We start from the raw sequence: 21,628 nt of genomic DNA on the forward strand, positions 1-21,628 counted from the left end.
TCACCTTGCGCTGCTTGCGTACAGGACGGCCCACTGTCCACTGGCATGTCGCCGGCTCAACTCCTTTTTTAAAAAATATATTTTATTCAAGTTTTTTGGCCAAACATAACAATACGTAGTGTTTCTTTTACACAACAATAAAGCAATATAAATAACCGTGGCCAGTTTTAAACAAATAAATAAGTAATATATAAACAAAAACAAAAAACAAAACTAAATGGCAACTGCCTTGTCCAAAGTAAATACTCTCCAAAAATACAATCCAACAATCCAATGTACAATTACATATACCAAATACCTATACATATACAATAGCATCCCTGAGAGTCCGTCCGATTCCTCCCCCCCGCCCTTCCCCCCCCCCCCCCCCCTCCCCCTCCCCCCTGGGTTGCTGCTGTTGCCTACTTCGTTTCCATTCCCTCTATCTTTCTGTGAGGTAGTCGACGAACGGTTGCCACCGCCTGGTGAACCCCTGAGCCGAACCCCTTAACACGAACTTAATCCGTTCTAACTTTATAAACCCTGCCATATCGTTTATCCAGGTCTCCACACCCGGGAGTTTGGCTTCCTTCCACATTAACAATATCCTGCGCCGGGCTACAAGGGACGTAAAAGCCAACATGTCAGCCTCTCGCGCCTCCTGCACTCCCGGCTCTTCTGCAACCCCAAATATAGCCAACCCCCAGCTTGGTTCGACCCGGACCCCCACCACCTTCGAAAGCACCTTTGCCACTCCCACCCAGAACCCCTGTAGTGCCGGGCATGACCAGAACATGTGGGTGTGATTCGCTGGGACTCTCAAGCATCTCGCACACCTATCCTCTACCCCAAAAAATTTACTAAGCCGTGCTCCAGTCATATGCGCCCTGTGTAGCACCTTAAATTGTATCAGGCTTAGCCTGGCACACGAGGACGATGAGTTTACCCTACGTAGGGCATCAGCCCACAGACCCTCCTCAATCTCCTCCCCCAGTTCTTCTTCCCATTTCCCTTTCAGCTCATCTACCATGATCTCCCCCTCGTCCCTCATCTCCCTGTATATGTCCGCCACCTTACCGTCCCCCACCCATGTCTCTGAGATCACTCTATCCTGCACTTCCTGCGTCGGGAGCTGCGGGAATTCCCTCACCTGTTGCCTCGCAAAAGCCCTCAATTGCATATACCGAAATGCATTCCCTTGGGGCAACCCATATTTCTCCGTCAGCGCTCCCAGACTCGCAAACGTCCCATCTACAAATAGATCTCTTAGTTGTACTACCCCAGCTCTTTGCCATGCTCCAAATCCCCCATCCATTCTCCCCGGAACGAACCTATGATTGTTTCTTATCGGGGACCGCACCGAAGCTCCCGTCCCTCCCCTATGCCGTCTCCACTGCCCCCAAATTTCAATGTAGCCACCACCACCGGGCTTGTGGTGTATTTCTTTGGTGAGAACGGCAACGGCGCCGTCACCATTGCTTGCAGGCTAGTCCCCCTGCAGGACGCCCTCTCCAATCTCTTCCACGCCGCTCCCTCCCCTTCTCCCATCCACTTACACACCATTGAAACATTGGCGGCCCAGTAGTACTCACTTAGGCTCGGTAGTGCCAGCACCCCCCTGTCCCTACTACGCTGCAAGAATCCCCGCCTCACTCTCGGGGTCTTCCCAGCCCACACAAAACTCATAATGCTCTTCTCAATTCTTTTGAAAAAAGCCTTTGTGATCACCACCGGGAGGCACTGGAACAGAAAAAGGAATCTCGGGAGGACCACCATTTTAACCGCCTGCACCCTACCTGCCAATGACAGGGACACCATGTCCCATCTCTTGAAATCCTCCTCCATCTGTTCCACCAACCGTGTTAAATTAACCCTCTGTAATGTACCCCAATTCTTGGCTATCTGGATCCCCAGGTACCGGAAGTCCCTTGTTACCTTCCTCAACGGTAAATCCTCTATCTCTCTGATCTGCTCCCCCGGATGCACCACAAATAACTCACTTTTCCCCATGTTCAGTTTATACCCTGAAAAATCCCCAAACTCCCCAAGTATCCGCATTATCTCTGGCATCCCCTCCGCCGGGTCCGCCACATATAGCAACAAATCATCCGCATACAGAGATACCCGGTGTTCTTCTCCCCCCCTAAGTACTCCCCTCCACTTCCTGGAACCCCTCAGTGCTATGGCCAGGGGTTCAATCGCCAATGCAAACAATAACGGGGACAGAGGACATCCCTGCCTCGTCCCTCTATGGAGCCGAAAATAGTCAGACCCCCGTCCATTCGTGACCACGCTAGCCATTGGGGCCCTATACAGCAACTGTACCCACCTGATATACCCGTCCCCAAAGCCAAATCTCCTCAACACCTCCCACAAATAATCCCACTCCACTCTATCAAATGCTTTCTCGGCATCCATCGCCACCACTATCTCCGCTTCCCCCTCTGGTGGGGGCATCATCATTACCCCTAGCAGCCTCCGTATATTTGTATTTAGCTGTCTCCCGTTCACAAACCCAGTTTGGTCCTCATGGACCACCCCTGGGACACAATCCTCTATCCTCATTGCCATTACTTTGGCCAGAATCTTAGCATCCACATTCAGGAGGGAAATGGGCCTGTATGACCCGCATTGCAGCGGGTCTTTTTCCTTCTTTAGGAGGAGCGATATCGTTGCCTCTGACATAGTCGGGGGCAGCTGCCCCCTTTCCCTCGCCTCATTAAAGGTTCTCATCAGTAGCGGGGCCAGCAAGTCCAAATAATTCTTATAGAATTCAACTGGGAATCCGTCTGGTCCCGGGGCCTTCCCCGCCTGCATGCTCCCAATCCCTTTCACTACTTCCTCCGTCTCAATCTGTGCTCCCAGCCCCACTCTCTCCTGCTCCTCCACCTTAGGAAATTCCAGCTGATCCAGAAAGCACATCATTCTCTCCTTCCCGTCCGGGGGCTGCGCTTCATATAATCTTTCATAAAATGCCTTGAACACTCCATTCACCCTCTCCGCTCCCCGCTCCATCTCTCCCTCCTCATCTCTCACCCACCCTATCTCCCTCGCTGCTCCCCTTTTCCTCAGTTGGTGGGCCAACAACCTACTTGCCTTCTCCCCATATTCGTACTGTACACCCTGTGCCTTCCTCCATTGTGCCTCTGCATTACCCGTAGTCAACAAGTCAAATTCTACATGTAGCCTTTGCCTTTCCCTGTACAGTCCCTCCTCCGGTGCCTCCGCGTATTGTCTGTCCACCCTCAGAAGTTCTTTCAACAACCGCTCCCTTTCCCTACCCTCCTGCTTTCCTTTATGTGCCCTAATAGATATCAGCTCCCCTCTAACCACTGCCTTCAGTGCCTCCCAGACCACTCCCACCTGTACCTCCCCATTATCATTAAGTTCCAAGTACCTTTCAATACATACACCCCCTCACCCTTAAACACACCCCCTCATCTGCCAATAATCCCATGTCCATTCTCCCGGGTGGAAGCTGTTGTTTTTCTTCCCCTATCTCCAGGTCCACCCAGTGTGGAGCATGATCCGAGATGGCTATGTACTCCGTCCCCGTCACCTTTGGGATCAGTGCCCTTCCCAAAACAAAAAAATCTATTCGTGAAAATACTTTATGTACATAGGAGAAAAACGAAAACTCCTTACTCCTAGGTCTACTAAATCTCCAGGGATCTACTCCTCCCATCTGCACCATAAAATCCTTAAGCACCCTAGCTGCAGCCGGCCTCCTTCCGGTCCTGGACCTCGATCTGTCCAGCCCTGGGTCCAGCACCGTATTAAAGTCTCCACCCATTACCAACTTCCCACTTCTAGGTCCGGGATTCGTCCTAACATACACCTCATAAAATTGGCATCATCCCAGTTCGGGGCATACACGTTCACTAATACCACCGCCTCCCCTTGCAGTTTGCCGCTCACCATCACGTATCTGCCCCCACTATCCGCCACTATAGTCTTTGCCTCAAACATTACCCGCTTCCCCACTAGTATGGCCACCCCCCTGTTTTTTGCATCTAGCCCCGAATGAAACACCTGCCCCACCCATCCTTTGCGAAGTCTAACCTGGTCTATCAGCTTCAGATGCGTCTCCTGAAGCATAACCACATCTGCCTTAAGTTTCTTTAGGTGTGCGAGTACCCGTGCCCTCTTAATTGGCCCGTTCAGCCCTCTCACATTCCACGTGATCAACCGGGTTGGGGGGCTCTTTACCCCCCCCCCCTTGACGACTAGCCATTTCCTTTTTCAATCCAGCTCCTCACCCAGTTCCCACGTAGCTGTATCCCCCCCAGGTGGCGCCCCCCCCCGCTCCGCCCCCCCCCCTCCCATACCAGCTCCCCCTTCTCCCCAGCAGCAGCAACCCAGTTAACCCACCCCCCCGCTAGATCCCAAACTAGCGTAATTTGCACCCCCCATGTTGCTCCCAGAAGTCAGCAAACTTTGGCCGACCTCGGCTTCCCCCCGTGACCTCGGCTCACACTGTGCGAGGTCCCCTCCTTCCTGCTTCCCTGTTCCCGCCATGATTACCATAGCGCGGGAACAAAGCCCGCGCTTCCCTTTTGGCCCCGCCCCCAATGGCCGGCGCCCTCAGCTCCTCATCCTCCCTCACCCCCTCCCCCACGACATGGGGAAGAGAGAGAAGTTACAGGGTCGCAGGTTTAACAACTTGGGAAGTCCTGTCTTCCCCCTTTTCCCCCCTTCGTCCCACAAATTCACCCCACCCACTTTTGTCCCAAACGTTCTTTTTCTGGCCCGCTCACTCCAGCTTCTCCTCGACAATAAATGTCCACGCCTCGTCTGCCGTTTCGAAGTAGTGGTGTTTCCCTAGATGTGTGACCCACAGTCTTGCCGGTTGCAGCATTCCGAATTTGACCTTCCTTTTATGCAACACCGCCTTGGCCCGATTAAAGCTTGCCCTCCTCCGCACTCCAATCTTGATATACGCGGATCACCGCATTCTCCCACCTACTGCTCCGAGTTTTCTTTGCCCATCTGAGGACCATCTCTCTGTCCTTATATCGGAGAAATCTCACCACTATTGCTCGAGGAATTTCTCCAGCCCTCGGTCTTCGCGCCATAACCCGATAGGCTCCCTCCACCTCCAGCGGACCCGTCGGGGCCTCCGATCCCATTAACGAGTGCAGCATCGTGCTCACATATGCCCCGACGTCCGCCCCTTCTGCACCTTCGGGAAGACCAAGAATCCTTAGGTTCTTCCTCCTCACATTATTCTCCAGCACCTCCAGCCTTTCCACACATCTTTTGTGTTGTGCCTCGTGGATCTCCGTTTTCACCACCAGGCCCTGTATGTCATCCTCATTCTCAGCAGCCTTTGCCTTCACGACCCGAAGCTCCTGTTCCTGGGTCTTTTGCTCCTCCTTTAGCCCCTCAATCGCTTGTAATATCGGGGCCAACAGCTCCTTCTTCATCTCCTTTTTGAGTTCATCTACGCAACGCCGCAGGAACTCTTGTTGGTCAGGGCCCCATATTCAACTGCCTCCTTCCGACGCCATCTTGCTTTGTACCTGCCTTCCAGGCCGCTGCTCTAGAGGATCCACCGCAATCCGGCTACTTTCCTCTCTTTTTTCCATCCGTGTCCAGGGGGGATTCCCTTCTGGATTACCGCACAGTATTATTTGCCGCTAAAATTGCCGATGGGGCTCCTATTAAGAGCCCAAAAGTCCGTTCCACCGAAACGTGCGACTCAGCTGGTCATCGCTGCACCCGGAAGTCCGCCGGCTCAACTCCTGATGAACAGGGACCTGCGAACGACACTTCCAGCCATCCACGTGCCCAACCTGGATCACCTCCCGGTGCTGCAGAAGGTGCAGCAACTCCGAGACTGGCAAAAACAGGGCTACGATGCTCATGCCACCGATTTGCCCGTGTTATCCCCGTCAGACATTGTTCGGGTCAAGATCCCTGATGGAGGCTGGTCAGCTCCAGCTGTTGTTGTTCGACAGGTTGCCCCCCGCTCGTATGTTGTGAGTCTGGCTGATGGTTCTGTTGTGCGATGAAACAAACGGGCACGACGCAAAGTTGCCTGCCCGTAACCACATTCTTCCCCGTTTCCTTCTGTTGTTTTTCCACCTCCTGATACCTCGACACACGAGGCCACCAGTCAGGCTTCAATCCCGCCCATCAAGGCGCTGTCGTCCCCACCACCACCTCTCCGGCGGTCGACCAGGATCAGATGCAAGCCACAGAGACTCGACTTATGAACATTTGTTCTGTTTGCTGTGTTCTGTGTTCTTGCATTAGACAGATGTTTTCACATGTACGTATGCTCACATCCATTGCATGTATACATGTTAATATTGGCCTATTCTTGTAAATACGTTCACATATGTCATCCAAACATAAAAAAGGGGGAGATGTCATGATATGCGGACACACACATAATGATATACAGACAAGCAGCTAATGGACACAGAGAACAGGACATGACCAATAAGCAGGCAGGGCACTCAGGGGTGGGATCTGACCATGAAAGACACGAGGCACTCACACTCCGCCTCCTTCCACTGATGAACATCTAGAGAGTCAGTCAAGGGTGTTGTTACAATCTCACCCCCCCACCACGTGGCTAAGAGGTCGTCTGGTTCAGTCAGACAGTGTAACCATACTGAAGTTAGCAGAGAGTCAAACTCAAAGAGAACTGTGCTAACTATGCTATTAGTTCAATAAACCTAATTGAACTAACTTCAAGGTCTGGAGTATCTTTTTGATCTTTGCTTCCAGTTGCATCCAGTGTTATACCCGTGTACCTAACACGACAGTAGAGTGGGGGTTCGGCCACCTTCAGGGTGGGGGGGGAGGGGGATGGTTCCGGGTGTGTGGCACAGGGGTTGGTGCAAGGGACATAGTGCTTCCTACTCATCCTGGCCGTCCTGAGGAGATTGGGCAATTTTTTTCCTGCACTGCTGGCCGGTCTGGATGGTGTTGCCACAGTGCTGACCAGCTCTGCCGCCTGCATCCAGATCCGGTGAGCGGTGGGATTGGCAGCCTCCTTCCCGCACAGGGTACAGGGTCGCCCGTCTCTCCTCCATGGCACCCGCAGGATCTCGAGTTCAGTGTCTATGAAGCGGGGAGTTGCGCGTCTTGCTGCCATCTTGTTGGCTGGGATAGTGTGTGTGGGAGTGAAGTGAGTATATGCGGCTACAGCTTGTCAGCCTCCCGAGTGGCAATCACTAATCCTTCACCGTTTCTTATTTGAATCGATTGTGTTCCACGTGGCATCTGTGCTAGCCCCTTAAAGGTCCAGGTGCTGCGCTAGCTTTGCTGTCATAAAAGTCAATGAATCTGCCCCGGCATCAACACTTAGTCTCAGGAATGGTGAATTCCACAGACTCTCTTTACAATACAAATTTTCCTCAGCTCCTCACTAAGACTTGTTTTTCTCAGAACTTCTGACACATTATTCATGTCATCCTTTGTGAAGACAGAAGCAAAGTACAATTTAGTTCCTCAGCCATTTCTTTTTTTCCCTGTTATGAATTCCCCCGTTTCTTACTATAAGGGGCCTACATTAGTTTTTATCAATCTTTTTCGCTTTACATACCTATAGAAACATTTGCAGTCTGTTGTTATGATCCCCGCTAGTTTACTTTCATATTTTATTTTCCTTTTCTTAATCAATCCCTTGGTCTGCCTTTGCTGAATTTTAAACTGTTCCCAATCCTCAGGTCTATTGTTTTTCCTTGCTAATTTGTAAGCCTCTTCTTTGAATCCAATACTATCTCTAATTTCCTTTGCAAGCCACAGTTTGATTACAGTTCCCTTTCTACTCTTGCGCCAAACAGGAATAAACAACTTTTGGAGTTCACCTATTTGTTCCTTGAATGGCTGCAATTGCTTGATCATTGCCCTTCTTTTCAGTAATGTTTCTCAGTCCGTCATTGCCAGCTCATGCCTCATACTATCATAGTTACCTTTATTGAGGTTCAGGACCCTGGCCTCAGATTCAACTACCTCACTATCCACCTTGATAAAGAATTCTACCATATTATGGTCACACATCCCCAAGTGTTCTCGCACAACTAGGTTGCCAACTAATCCTTTCTCATTGCACAACACACAGTCCAAGATGGCCTGTTCCCTTGTTGGTTCCTCAACATATTGGTCCAGAAAACCACCCCGTGTACACTCTAGAAATTCCTCCTCTAATTGTACTGTGACTAATCTGACTTACCCAATCTATATGCACATTAAAGTCACCCATAATCACAGATGTACCTTATCACATGGTTCTCTGATTTCCTGTCTAATGCTATTCCCAACATTACCACTGCAGTTTGGTGGTCTGTATACCACCCCTATGAATGTTTTTTGCCCCTTGATGTTTCTTAACTCGACCCAGACAGATTCCATATCATCTGTACTAATATATTTCCTCAACCTCATCTTTAATCAACAATGCAAAACCACCGCCTTTTCCTTTCTGTCTAACCTTCCTAAAAACTGAGTAGCTCTCAATGTTTAGTTCCCGTCCTCGGTCACCTTGGAGCCATATAGTTGGTATCTCCGTGATACCAACTATATCAGATCCCTTTACACCTATCTGCGCAACAAATTCATTCATTTTATTTTGAATGCTCCGCGCATTCAGGTACAAAACCTTAAGACTAGTCCTTTTAACATTCCTTGTCCCGTCCCTACTATCTTTCACAGTGTCATTTTATCTGATACAGGCCTTGATTTCTCTGCCTACACTTTTCTTATTCTCCATTCTGTTTTTTTCTCTTGTTCTTGATTCCCCTGCTCTGAATCCTTACATCTTCCTGCCATATTAGTTTAAACCCTCCCCAACCGCTCTAGCATGTCGTCGTGTCCCCCCCCCCCCCCCCCCCTCCCCCCACCCCCCGCCAAGTCATCAGTCCTGGTCCTGCCCAGTTGAAACCCGCCCAGTTTGCACAGGCCCCACCTCCCTCAGAACTGATCCCAATGACCCAGAATCTGAAACCCTCCCCCTCACACCATCTCTCATATTAATCTGATACATCCTGCTGTTTCTACTCTGACTAGCACATGGCACTGGTAGTAATCTTGAGATCGCTACCTTTGAGGTCCGACTTCCTAACTCCCTATATTCTGCTTTCAGGACCTCATCTTTTTTTTAACCTATGTCATTGGTACCGATGTGCACGACGACCATTGGCTGTTCGCCCTCACACCTCTAAAATATCCTGTAACCAATCCGAGACATCCTTGACCCTAGAACCAGGGAGGCAACATACCACCATGGAGTCTCGTTTCGGCCACAAAAATGCTTGTCTATTCCCCTTACAATTGAATCCCTTTCAACTATTGCATTCCCAATTTTACTCCTCTTCTCTGCAGCTGAACCAACTGTGCTGCAAAAAATTTGGCTCTTGCTGCTTCCTCCTGAGAGGTCATTCCCCTCAACAGTATCCAAAGCGGTATATCTGTTTTGCAGAGGAATGGCCACAGGAGATTCCTGCACTGCCTGCCTCGCTCTCTTGCTCTGCCTGGTGGTCACCCATTCCCTTCCTGCCTGCGGTGTGACCACTTCTCAACACGTGCTATCCGTTTGACTCCAAGAAGCACCCATTTAACCTAGGGTTGCCTAGGGTTGAGCTAAGAAACAACGGGTAAATAAAAAGCTAATTGCAGTGGGGTTGAGTTTCAATCTGTGTTTTCTATTTGGTCGTTCAGAACACATTGAGAATTCTAATGAGGGAAGTAAAGTGTCTGCGTGGGTTTCCTCCGGGTGCTCCAGTTTCCTCCCACAAGTCGCGAAAGACGTGCTGTTAGGTAATTTGGACATTCTGAATTCTCCCTCCGTGTACCCAAGTAGGCGTCGGAATGTGGCAACTAGGGGCTTTTCACATAACTTCATTGCAGTGTTTATGTAAGGCTACTTGTGACAATAAAGATGATGATTATTATTATTATCATTAATTCTACAAAACTGAAGCCAAGCTCGAAAGATCATGCAATTGCACGTGATCCCACATTTCTGTGGAAAATAATGAGTGCTGAAAACCATGTGAAGCATTTCTTTGTTATATCGACTACTTGAAGCAAAATTTACCTTTTTACTGGAAAGATCTTTCACCTCTTAATTACTGTTTGAATTCTGTTGATTGCAGTTGGTTTGTTACAGTACAAGTTTTACAAAGTGAAATCTTGCCTCATTGGTTTTCTTTCGGTTGGTTTCCGGAAAGGGGATTCCTTTCTTTTGCAAGTCTATGGGGGTCAAAATACTATACACACAGACACAATCACATACTGAGCCACAGACACAAGCACAAACACACACATGTTCACACAGTCATAGCTACATAGAGACACAGCCACACATATAGACGAAGCAGTGGACATTTTGGATCAACTGAAATTTCTCTCAATCTCCGCCCCATTTCTGCGTCACATCATATCTGGAGTAGTAAACCAGCCAGAATGAAGCATAGCCCACAAACAGCTGGATAGAACTCTGATTCCAAGTTGGTCTAGGCAGTGGTACCTTCTGAGGAGCCATCATTCACGATGGATAGAGGGGAAGGGGATTCCAGTATAAACATCACATCCTGAAAGCTATGGGTAGCTCCACAGAGGCCGGCTGTCTTTAGTCGACCTGGAAACCTTGATCTGTAACCAGTTTTTATTTAACAACCGTTGGTTACGTGCTTACCCTTGCAGGATGGCGCTGGAGTTGGAGCGGCGCCAAATCTGGGCAGGCTTGTTAGCGCCCAGATAACCGCAGACACATTGATGCCAATGTGTCCACGCACATGCATGTGTGCACATTAATGAACCAATTCAAATAACAGCAAAAGACCCACACACACTCACAAACATACACACACTCATAAACACACACACACTCACACACACTCACAAACACACACACACTCACAAAGAGCACAAGAAGCATTTAAATTTTATCGAGACCTAGAACGGTGGCAGGAAAACCAGCCAGGCCCCTGCCCCTCGACCACTATTGCAACAACCATCATGCTCACTCTTAATTTGCCTTTAAGCACAGCTCCAGAAACCCAGTGGATGCACAGGACGTTAAGTTACGGCCTAATCAGGTGCGTTGTGTTCATTCTTGGTCTATTTGTTTTGTTTTTTTGTCACCTTTTTGGTTCCTCCCTGAACCTTCAGCAGGGAAAACAAGCCAACGACAAAGCAGGAACCTCTCCGAAATCCCCTCTCCCTCCACCACCTCCTCCCAGCCCCAGTTCTGCCCTCCCCTGCACAGCTGTGAGACTAGTGCTGCCTTGGCAGTCAATGACTCGGTGCTGAACACAAAAGGAAGACCCTCTGCAATTCAACACCCAACGCTAACTCCATTCCCTACTGATAGTGGACCCTCAGAGCCCTTCCAGGGGACAATATCTCTCTCCACAAACACTTGTGTGCATTGACTTAAACTACTTCACTGGAAGCTCTGCAGTAGGGAGTTCTCTATCCTGCAAGTGGGGACTCCCATTCTTACAGGGTTGCATGCACGAGGGTTCCACAGGACTCAGGACACTGAAAACAGATGCATCCCACTTCCTACGCACATGGGTAGATCAGGGTTTCATCCTTTTGGAAGGGTACTGTCCTCCAGATGGGCTGGATGGGGGGGGGGGGGGGGGGGGGGGGCAACCTTTTGAAACTCTCATTAAAGCCAAATTCTTCCAACAAGCTTTTGCTGACTTATCCCACTATCTTCTTACGTGGCTCAGTATCAAATTGAATTTGACCACATTCCTGTGAAGGGAGGTTTGGCTATGATAATTGCATTATATAAGTGCTGAGAAAATAGGGGTAAGAGGATGCGAGGCAAAGAAAGCGGTTGAAGTCAACAGGTGAACAAAGTTCACAGACGCATTCAGAAGTGTAAGACTGATCCCAGCAGAACTTCCTGAACATGAGGGCAGCGTTCACGTCCATAGGATTGCTTGGCCTTCCTGGAGGCAGCCTTGGTGATGGGCGAGACATGGAGATCACCTGGAGACTGAGGACGAGAAGGGCAACAGATGAAGTGCAGGTTTGCAACCATCTTCTCCAACTGGTCAAGCTTGCATCATCTTTGGCAATGTAATGGGAGTGGTGGGTCTGGCTGACCAAAGCACTGAAGGAGCAGTGGCTTAGTATCAGTCCAAAGAGTTCTGCCCTCAACATTCAGTGCCAAGGTTTGGGATTATTGACCTGCCCAAGAATATAGGTTAGCCATTCCAATTCTCTCCCCACACCCAGTGGTGCACTGAGACAGACCTTGGTCTGTTTCCATAACTCGTAATTCCTGTCACCAGAGGTTTATAGCTTGAGGGGCACCACTCCACATCAAGCATGGTTGACCAGTAGTCTCCCACACTTTTGGAGAGGGCGCAGAGGAAATGTAGCAAAGTGGTAGCAGGGATGAGAGCCTTCAGATATGTAGTGATATGTAGATATTTGAGAAGCATGTTTGCTCCAAAGAAGATTGAGGTAAGATTTAAGTGAGGTGTTTGAAAGAGTGATTGCTTTTAGAAAAATTATTTCTAATGGCATGGGGGCAGTAACCAGAGGACACCAGAGTTAAGATCCTAGAAGCTGGGGAAAAATGAGAAGAAGAATTTTACACAACAAGATGTTATGGTCTGGAGAGAACTGCCTAAAGATGGGGAAGTGGATTTAAGGGTAATTTCCATAAGGAAATTGCATGTTTAATCGAACAAGGAAATAAGCAGGGCTATGAGGGCGGAGAAGGAAATTGTGACCAATTGTCAGGAGGTTCTGTTCAACTTCAGTGAAACATTCAGCTGGCAAGCCGTGTCCAAATCTGCAGGTGAAAGCTTTGGTGAGGGTGGGTGCAGAAAAGATTGACTAGAATGGTTCCAAGGAGGAGGGACTACAATGACATAGTTTAACAGGAGAAGCTGGACTTGTTGTTCACAGAACAGAGAAGACCCAGTCGACAGCTGATAGAGGTGCTTAAAATCATGAAGGTTTTCAATCAGATAGATGAAGGGAATCTGTTTCCAATGGCTGAATGAGGAGCCACAAATTTACAGTAATTGATAAAAGGACCAGAGCTGGCATGAGGAAAAGCTTCTTTAAATAGCCAGTGGTTAGGGTTTGGAATGATAATGAGTTGGATTCAGAGTCAATAAGAAGACTTTGAAAAGGAATTGGATTCATTCCTGAAGGACAAGAACTGCAGGGGAATGGTGAAAGAGTGGTACCAACTAGATTGAAATTTGAAAGAACTGACACAGACACAATGTGTGAATTGGGCTCTTTCCATACTGTCCAATTCTAGGAATTGGCTAGCTTTTCCAAAGAGCTAGCATAGGCATGATGGGAAGAATGGCCGTCTTCATTTCTGTTTTGATGAAATTGCTGGCCGTGACGTTTTAAGGTATCCTCAGAATACGCTCGGTTCCACAATTCCTAAACGATCTTTTAAAGTGCAATGATTGTTGCGCAGGTAAATAGAGCAACCGCTTTTTATACTGCCAGGTCCACATACAGTGAGTTACTCTGCTTCTCATGATGTTGGCTGGGGCAACGGACATAGGCTTGGAGAATTCCCTATTCTTCCTGGGATCGGAATGGGCACGGGATCCCTCAGCACCACATTACATGCTCAAGTCCGAGACTGAGGTTGAACACAAAGAGATATTGTTGCAGGAGTTCCTCAGAGCTGTATCCTTTGGGCAGCCATCTTTAGCTCCTTTAGCAATGCTTTTCTCTCCAGCATAAGGATTGATGTTGTTTGGTGGTGGTTTGACAACACTCAGCCCTAACCTCTGATAATGAAGCAACCACTATTAGTCTGCAGCAGGAACTGGACAACATAAAGGCTTAATGATGCAAGTGGCAGGTAATATTCATGTAATATAGAATTTGTTAATAATCATCTCTGACAACAATGCAGCCCAACTAGCTGCTCCTCGCATTCAAGATCACCACCATCCCTATGACCCCCTGCCCCCCCCCCCCCCCCCCAAGCCCCTGAACATCTTAGGGGTCATGAGTTTAACTGGATCAGCTCATACACAAGATTGTCCAAATCAGAAGCATCATTTATTGCTCATCACTGCTCTGAATGGCTATGGCCACCACAGAGTACCTGAGGCCCTACACCTCAAATCAGAGTAAGCCACCTGATCGGCATCCTTAGATTGGCCTCAAGATCCTGAAATGGAGTGCTGCAGGTCATTTACTCCGAATCTGGACTCAAATCAAATGTAACTGGGCAGAATCTGCTGTCTTCGAGCCCTCGTTAGATATCAGTGTCAATGAGAGATGGGGCTACAACTGTTCAGTATGCTGCATACACAAGGCTTCACACTGACAGTAGACATTTCTCCTTTCTTATTCCTTCAGGGGATGTGGGTGTTGCTGGCTGGGACAGCATTTATTGACCTCCCCAATTGCCTCGGCCCTTGAACTGAGTGGCTTGCTAGACCATTTAAGAGTCAGCCACATAGAATCCCTACAGTGCAGAAGGAGGCTATTCGACCCATCGACCCTCTGAAAGAGCATCCTACCCAGATCCAATCCCACTTCCTATCCCAGTAACCCCACCTAATCTACACATCTTTGGACACTACGGGGTAATTTTTTAGCATGGCAAATCCACCTAACCTGCACATCTTTGGACTGTGGGAGGAAACCAGAGCACCCGGAGGAAACCCACGCAGACACGGGATGAACGTGCTAACTCCACACAGTAAGTAACACAAGGCCAGAATTGAACCCAGGTCCCTGGGACTGTGATGGCCTGAGACTGCTAACCATGTTGCCTGTGGGTCTGGAGTCACATGTAGGCCAGACCAGGTAAGGGCAGCATATTTCCTTCTTTAAAGGGACTTTAGTGAACCAGATGGGTTTTTAACGACAATCGACAGAGGTCATTATTAGATTTCTACTGAATTCAAATTTCATCATCTGCCATGCAGGGTTTGAACATTACTCTGAGTCTTTGGGTTACTAGTTCTGTGACAATGTCGCTACACCACCATCTCCCCAAAAATGCCTTATTCTTAACTAACAAAAGAACTCAATGTGCACCCTCTCTGTAACTTGCTGTTGCTTGTCTTTCCGATGGTTTAATAAAGAGTACTTCAAAGTATAACCTCTGATCCATGAACCTGTCATACATCGTCATTCCTCAGTCATAGTCAAAGAGTCATACAGTACAGAAGAGGTCCTTCAGCCCATCGAGTCTGCACCAACAAAACTACTCTAATCTACACTTTCTAACACTTGGCCCATAGACTTGAATGATTTGACATTCAAAGTGCTCATCCAGATACTTTTTAACGGTTGTGTGGTTTCCTGCCTCTACCACCCTCCCAGGCAGTTTCTTCCAGACATCCCACCATCCTCTGGGTGCAAAGATCTTTCCTCAACTCCCCTCTAAACCTCCTGCCTCTCACCTTGAAATGATGGCCTCTCAGCACGGTAGCATGTTGGTTAGCACAATTGCTTCACAGCTTCTAAGTCCCAGGTTCGATTCCCCGCTGGGTCACTGTCTGTGCGGAGTTTGCACGTTCTCCCTGTGTGTGCGTGGGTTTCCTCCGGGTGCTCCGGTTTCCTCCCACAGTCCAAAGATGTGCAGGTTGAGTGGATTGGCCATGATAAATTGCCCTTAGTGCTGGGTGGGGTTACTGGGTTATGGGGATAGGGTAGAGGAATGGACTTGGGTAGGGTGCTCTTTCCAAGAGCTGGTGCAGACTCGATGGGCCGAATGGCCTCCTTCTGCACTGTAAATTCTATGTAATATTGACCCTTCAACTAAGAGGAACAGTTGCTTCCTCTCCACCCTGTCCATACCCTTCAATCTCATACACCTCAATCAGGTTCCCCCTCAACCTTCTCTGCTCTGAAAAAAAACAACCCAAACCTATCTAGCCTCTCTTCATAGTTCAAGTGCTCCATCCCGGGCAACATCCTGGTGAACCTACTTTGCACCTCTCCAGTGCAATCACACCCTTCCTATAGTGAGGTGACCAGAACTGCACACAGTACTCCAACTGTGGCCTAACCAAAATCCTGTACAGCTCCAACATAACCTCCCTGCTCCTCTAATCTATGCCACGACTGGTAGAGGCTAGTGTCCTGTATGCCTTCTTAACTATCTAATAACCTGTCCTGCTGCCTTCAGGGATCTGTGAAAAAGCACTCCAAGATCCCTCTGTTTCTCTCTGAGCTTCCTGGTGTCCTGCCATTCATTGGGTACTCCCTTGTCGTGTGACTCCTTCCAACGTGCATCACTGCACACTTTTCAAGGTTAAATTCCAACTTGCACTGATCTGCCCATCTGACCAACCTGTCTATATCTTCCTGATGCATTATTCTGATGGCGAGTCAGGCAAGGAAAATGTGGACATGTGGAGTGAGTGCCGGACATATTGACTTCTCAAAGCTGGTTGATCTGAGGTTCTGTGTTGTAGTCCTTTTGGATGTAGATGTCACAGTGGATATGACAGGAAATTAAAATGAAATGAAATGAAAATCGCTTATTGTCACAAGTAGGCTTCAAATGAAGTTACTGTGAAAAGCCCCCAGTCGCCACATTCCGGCGCCTGTTCGGGGAGGCTGGTACGGGAATTGAACCGTGCTGCTGGTCTGCCTTGGTCTGCTTTAAAAGCCAGCTATTTAGCCCTGTGCTAAACCAGCCCCTGAACATCCTTATCAAGAGCACCAGTGCTTGTTGAAGACAATAAACAAAGCGATAACTCTGTTGAAGAAGCACTGGCTGCAAAGAAACTGAGGATACAGACTGCACAGTAGCATGATCAATGGACCGAGGAGTGATAATAATGATGAATGAAGCTTGTGGGTTCCCGCTTCAAAGCTTGTAGTCAAGATTAAAGTTCAAATGAGCTCTGAGGGACAACTGCGTTGTCTGCAGAACCTTCCTATAGATGAGGAGTTGAACTGAGGCAATGCCGCGGGATGTTGGAGATGCCACTTTGAAAGAACATGGAGCGTGACATGCCCGAGCATCAAAAGCAGATAAACTGGTTATCCATCTCGTCAGTATTTGTGGGCGGATTTGATGTGCGCTGAATTGTTGTGAATGGTGCTACCATTAATCCACCAGTCCTCAAACTATGAAAATCACATTGAGAGGTGCTCCATCAATGCAGGTCTTTCTTGCGATGAGGTGGAGAAAATGCTTTTCTTCTGTTCCTCTGTCACCTCGAGAGATTGAAGAGATTGCAGAGGCCTCTCTGTCTCATTGGAGACTCCCTGAATCCTGTTCATGAAGCCTCGTTGAAGCCTGGCCAGCAAGTGGTTATCAGATGTGGGCAACGCTCAATGTGCAGATGAACAGCAGGGTAATGTAGTTATTGGGTCTAATTTCAGGAACTGCTCACCAATGGCTGAGAATGCAGCGCAAGGTTTGATAGCTGTGCAGGGGGAATCTATGACCCTCGGCCCACACACCTCTCCTCCCACCTCCAGTTCTAATATCATGCAGGCTTATTAATCCATACCCAGATACTATTTAATTTAAATGCCAACTACCAAATTACAACTGTGCACAAGCTGAAAGGTCACTTAACATTGTAGTGATTTCTATCAGTGTTTAATGAAACACATACTGGTGTGAGAATGTGCAACCAATTGATCCAGTCTCATGATACACTATTAGCTTCTCATCTTTGGAATTGAATATGCCAAGCCCCTACTATCTATCAGAGAAGATAATTGCATGCTGATGATGACCAAAATCTAATGGACCACAGTTACTCTTGAACCATGAACCACTCCCCCAAGGTGTTTAGACTATTGTGGGGCAAAACCGCTCGGTGCAATGTTTTCTTGGCTGGCCTCAGGAAGCAATATGAGGCATCCTACAATGACAATTGACCTTTCAGCTTCTCCATTATCGCAATGAGAGGGGGTGGAGATGTCCTTGAAGAGTTGTTCAAATTGGGAGACCTGATTAGTGCCTGGCTGTGCAAAGTGGCCCATAAACACTCACCAGTGGAGTTGGGAGTGGACGGGGAGTTGGCTTGGCTTCCTTGAGCTGTCGCGTTTGTCGCAGTTACCGCTGTTTTGGCGGCATACAGATTTGCCTCCTCCTGGAACTTGCCTATGTTTTTCTTGTACCGGATTCGCTTGTTACCAAACCAGTTTGATACCTGCCAGGGGGAGAGGGATTGAGAAAGAAACAAAAAAAGGAAAAGCCATCAGTGTGCGGTGGTAAGTAGACAAGCCGACGTTCAGGGTGTGCCATTCACTGAGGCTAGTTAGTGCATTGGTTTTTAACATGGCAGTACAACATCGAGGTTTTTGCATCTCATTGTTTGCTTTTGATATATGGCCTGTTCAGCTGAGCATGCTATTGGGTGGATCAGATTGTTTGATGTGGGACTGTTTCACAAATGACGATCCGACTGCCACATAAAGCTGGTCCTTGAACAGAACAAAACTCTTCTGGAAGCCTAGCTTCAATGACTATTTCTCATAATATTTTAGTCACAATATCCATACAACTGCAATTTGGGAACGATTTCATATGGACAACGAGGTATGTGCTCTCAAAATGAACTGGAGGGAACTTCTTTGATGGGCCACAGTAACTAAGGTGGAGGATCATTGAGGGTCTTACAGCAATGGTCTATCCTGGTCGGTATTTATCATCTCACTGTGCGTCTGAGTGGGTTCGTTATGAATGTGAAGGATTGTAATGGAGCTCTGGCAACAGTTTACTGTACAATCCCATTGCTAAATTTTCTTATTATGTCAAGGATGACCATGACATTCTGGCCAGCATTTATCCCTCAATCAACATCATGAAAACGTTATCTGCTCATTATCACATTGCTGTTTGGAAGGGTTTGCTGTGCTCCAATTGTCTGCACCATTTCCTATGTTAAATCAGTGGTTACACTTCAAAGGTATCACTGAAAAGGGAGAGATTTTGTTGAAGTTTTTCATCCTGCACTGATCAGGTCAAACACGAGAACAGAAGAAAACAGTGCTGAATGGTTGGCAAGTAGTGGCTTACTACACTTGCTAGAAACAACATGCAATTCATACACATGGCCCCGTTTTGTGCAAACACAAGGAATGTGTTCAAGCCTTGCACCTTTTTGAATTACCCAGGTGCTTGGGGAACCTATAGTTCCCCGTTCTTCTCTCCATGCCAATATCTCGACCAATGAATCTCAACTTCCCAACCAAGCAGCACCCTTTTCTTCTGTAATATATATATTGTTGCGATTGTTTGAAATTTGGTATTCTTGTGTTTGTCCTGATGAGTGTGGGATGAAAAGCTTCAACAATATATCTCTCTTTTCAGCAATGTTCAAGTTCTGTACTTCAAAAGCACGTCATTGGCTGTAAGGTACTTTGAGATGTCCTGAGGTAACAGAAAGCACTATATAAATGCAAATTCTTTCTTTCATATTTGCTGCTTGCTGACAGGGAGGAACTTCAACAAGTCCCAAGGTGCTCACTATTTGAACTACGATATATTATTGAGTCATTGATGTTTATCAGAATCAGAGAAGGTGATTAACTGGAATAGAAGCATATTGGAGTATATTTTTTAATTCAGGAATAACCTGAGCTTGCAGACGCGAATCGAAACATGAAGCTGCCGGAAGTACGGGAGGAGGTGGTGACACAGCGGTATTGTCTACCAGAGTAGTAATCCAGAGACCAAGGGCAAAATCTGGGGATTCAGGTTCGAATTCCACCATGGCAGATGCCGAAATTTGAATTCAATAAAAAATCTGGAATTTTAAGTCTAAAGCCATTGTTGATTGTCATAAACTTGCCATCCTTACCTGGAGTGACTTGAGAACTGCACCCCCCACCCCCCCCTCCACCCCCCACAACAATGTGGTTGACTCTTTAAAACGTCCTATGAAATGGAGGCATTTGGGGATGGGCGATAAATGCTGGCCCAGCCAACGACACCCACATCCCGTGAACACCTTTTCGAAAGGTTGTAATGGGAAAAAAAGAGCAAAGAACAGTACAAGACAGGAACAGGCCCTTCGGCCCTCCAAGTCTGCGCCGATCATAATGCCCGTCTAAACTAAAACCTTCTGTACTTCTGGGGTCAGCATCCCTCTACTCCCATCCTATTTATGGATTTGTCAAGATGCCTCTTAAATTTCGCTACCTTCTTGCACCACCTCCCCTGGCAGCAAGTTCCAGGCACTCACCACCCTCTGTGTGAAAAACTTGGAAACACTCGGATATCAGGTAAGACGAACTGTCTTGGTGCCACAGCTGTTTATGAGCTTGCTGCGCAGGTCCATACTTGATGATGGAAAGGTCCAGCAGGTAATGCAGCCTCCAGCCTATTATGCTATCAAATAAGATCATTGCTAACCATTGCTCACCACTTGTACCTTCACACCTTGGTTTTGCAACTCCAAATACCCTTACCAAACAAAAATCTGTCAATTTTCAGCGCCTCCTCCTGTACTTACGGCAGCTTCGTGTTTAGATTCCCGTCCATGCTTAACATCCCAGGCCCAAAACACTCATTCCAGGTTAAGCAGCGTTTCACTTGCACCTCTTTCAATTTGGTCTATTGCATTTGCTGCTCCAAATATGGTCTCCTCTATATCGGAGAGACCAAACACAGACTGGGTGATAGCTTTGCTGAGCACCTTTGGTCTGTGCGCATTCAGGACCCTAACCATCCCGTTGCTTGCCATTTTAACACAAGACCCTGCTCCCATGCCCAGATGTCTGTCCTTGGCCTGCTGCAATGTTCCAGTGAAGCTCAATGCAAACTGGAGGAACAACATCTCATCTTCCGGTTAGGCACGCTGCAGCCTTCCGGTTTCAACATCGAATTAAGGGCAGCACGGTGGCGAAGTGGGTTGGCCCTGTTGCCTCACGGCGCCGAGGTCCCAGGTTCGATCCCGGCTCTGCGTCACTGACCATGTGGAGTTTGCACATTCTCCCTGTGTTTAAGTGGGTTTCGCCCCCACAACCCAAAGATGTGCAGGCTAGGTGGATTGGCCATGCAAATTGACCCTTAATTAGAAAAAATTGATTGGGTACTCTAAATTTATATTAAAAAAAACATTGAATTCAATAACTTCAGATGATTAGCTCTACCCCCACCTCGACCCATTTGTTTCAATCCCACATCATTTTAACTGTTTTTTACCATTTCTTTCTTTCTTGTCTTTCTTTATATATATTTACCCCCCCACACACATCTTATCCACCGTTCCTTCCCCTCTCTCCCCTTCCCCTCCCCCCACATCTACATCTGTCACAGTTTACCCTCTGATGTTAGTTTCACTGCTGTTTGGCCGTTCACATCTTTTGTTCTCTCTGGGACTGCCATTAGCACTCTTTCCCTTGGTTTCTGTGACCATTAGCATCCCGTTTCCCTGGGTTTCTGTGGCTATGACTCATCTTTCATTCTCACTCCACAGTATAAATATTTCCCATTTTCTCTGTCTTTTAGCTTTGACAAAGGGTCATCTGGACTCGAAACGTTAGCTCTTTTCTCTCCCTACAGATGCTGCCAGACCTGCTGAGATTTTCCAGCATTTTCTCTTTGGTTTCCGATTCCAGCATCCGCAGTAATTTGCTTTTATTTTAAAAATCTGTCAACCTCTGTTTTGAAATTTTCAATCGAACCTTCCCAGCCTCAAGAACCTTTTGAAGGAGAGAGTTCTGGATTTCCCTTATGTGAGGAAGTGCTTGCTGA

General features: G+C 47.7%; 1 protein-coding gene across 3 annotated transcripts in view; it reads right to left on the reverse strand.

Moving 5' to 3' along the window:
- The window catches only part of LOC140426645 (pre-B-cell leukemia transcription factor 1-like), a 697,347-nt gene that overhangs the window by 201,070 nt on the left and 474,649 nt on the right, over positions 1-21,628 (reverse strand). For 2 of the 3 annotated variants that reach the window (XM_072511712.1, XM_072511711.1), the window contains exon 6: positions 17,918-18,077. In XM_072511712.1, coding sequence (XP_072367813.1) covers positions 17,918-18,077 — 160 coding nt within the window. The remainder of the gene's footprint in view (positions 1-17,917; positions 18,078-21,628) is intronic. The other variant, XM_072511713.1, reaches the window with a different exon arrangement.

This window comes from Scyliorhinus torazame, chromosome 7 (assembly GCF_047496885.1).
Source record: "Scyliorhinus torazame isolate Kashiwa2021f chromosome 7, sScyTor2.1, whole genome shotgun sequence".
Classification (NCBI taxonomy): Eukaryota; Metazoa; Chordata; class Chondrichthyes; order Carcharhiniformes; family Scyliorhinidae; genus Scyliorhinus; species Scyliorhinus torazame.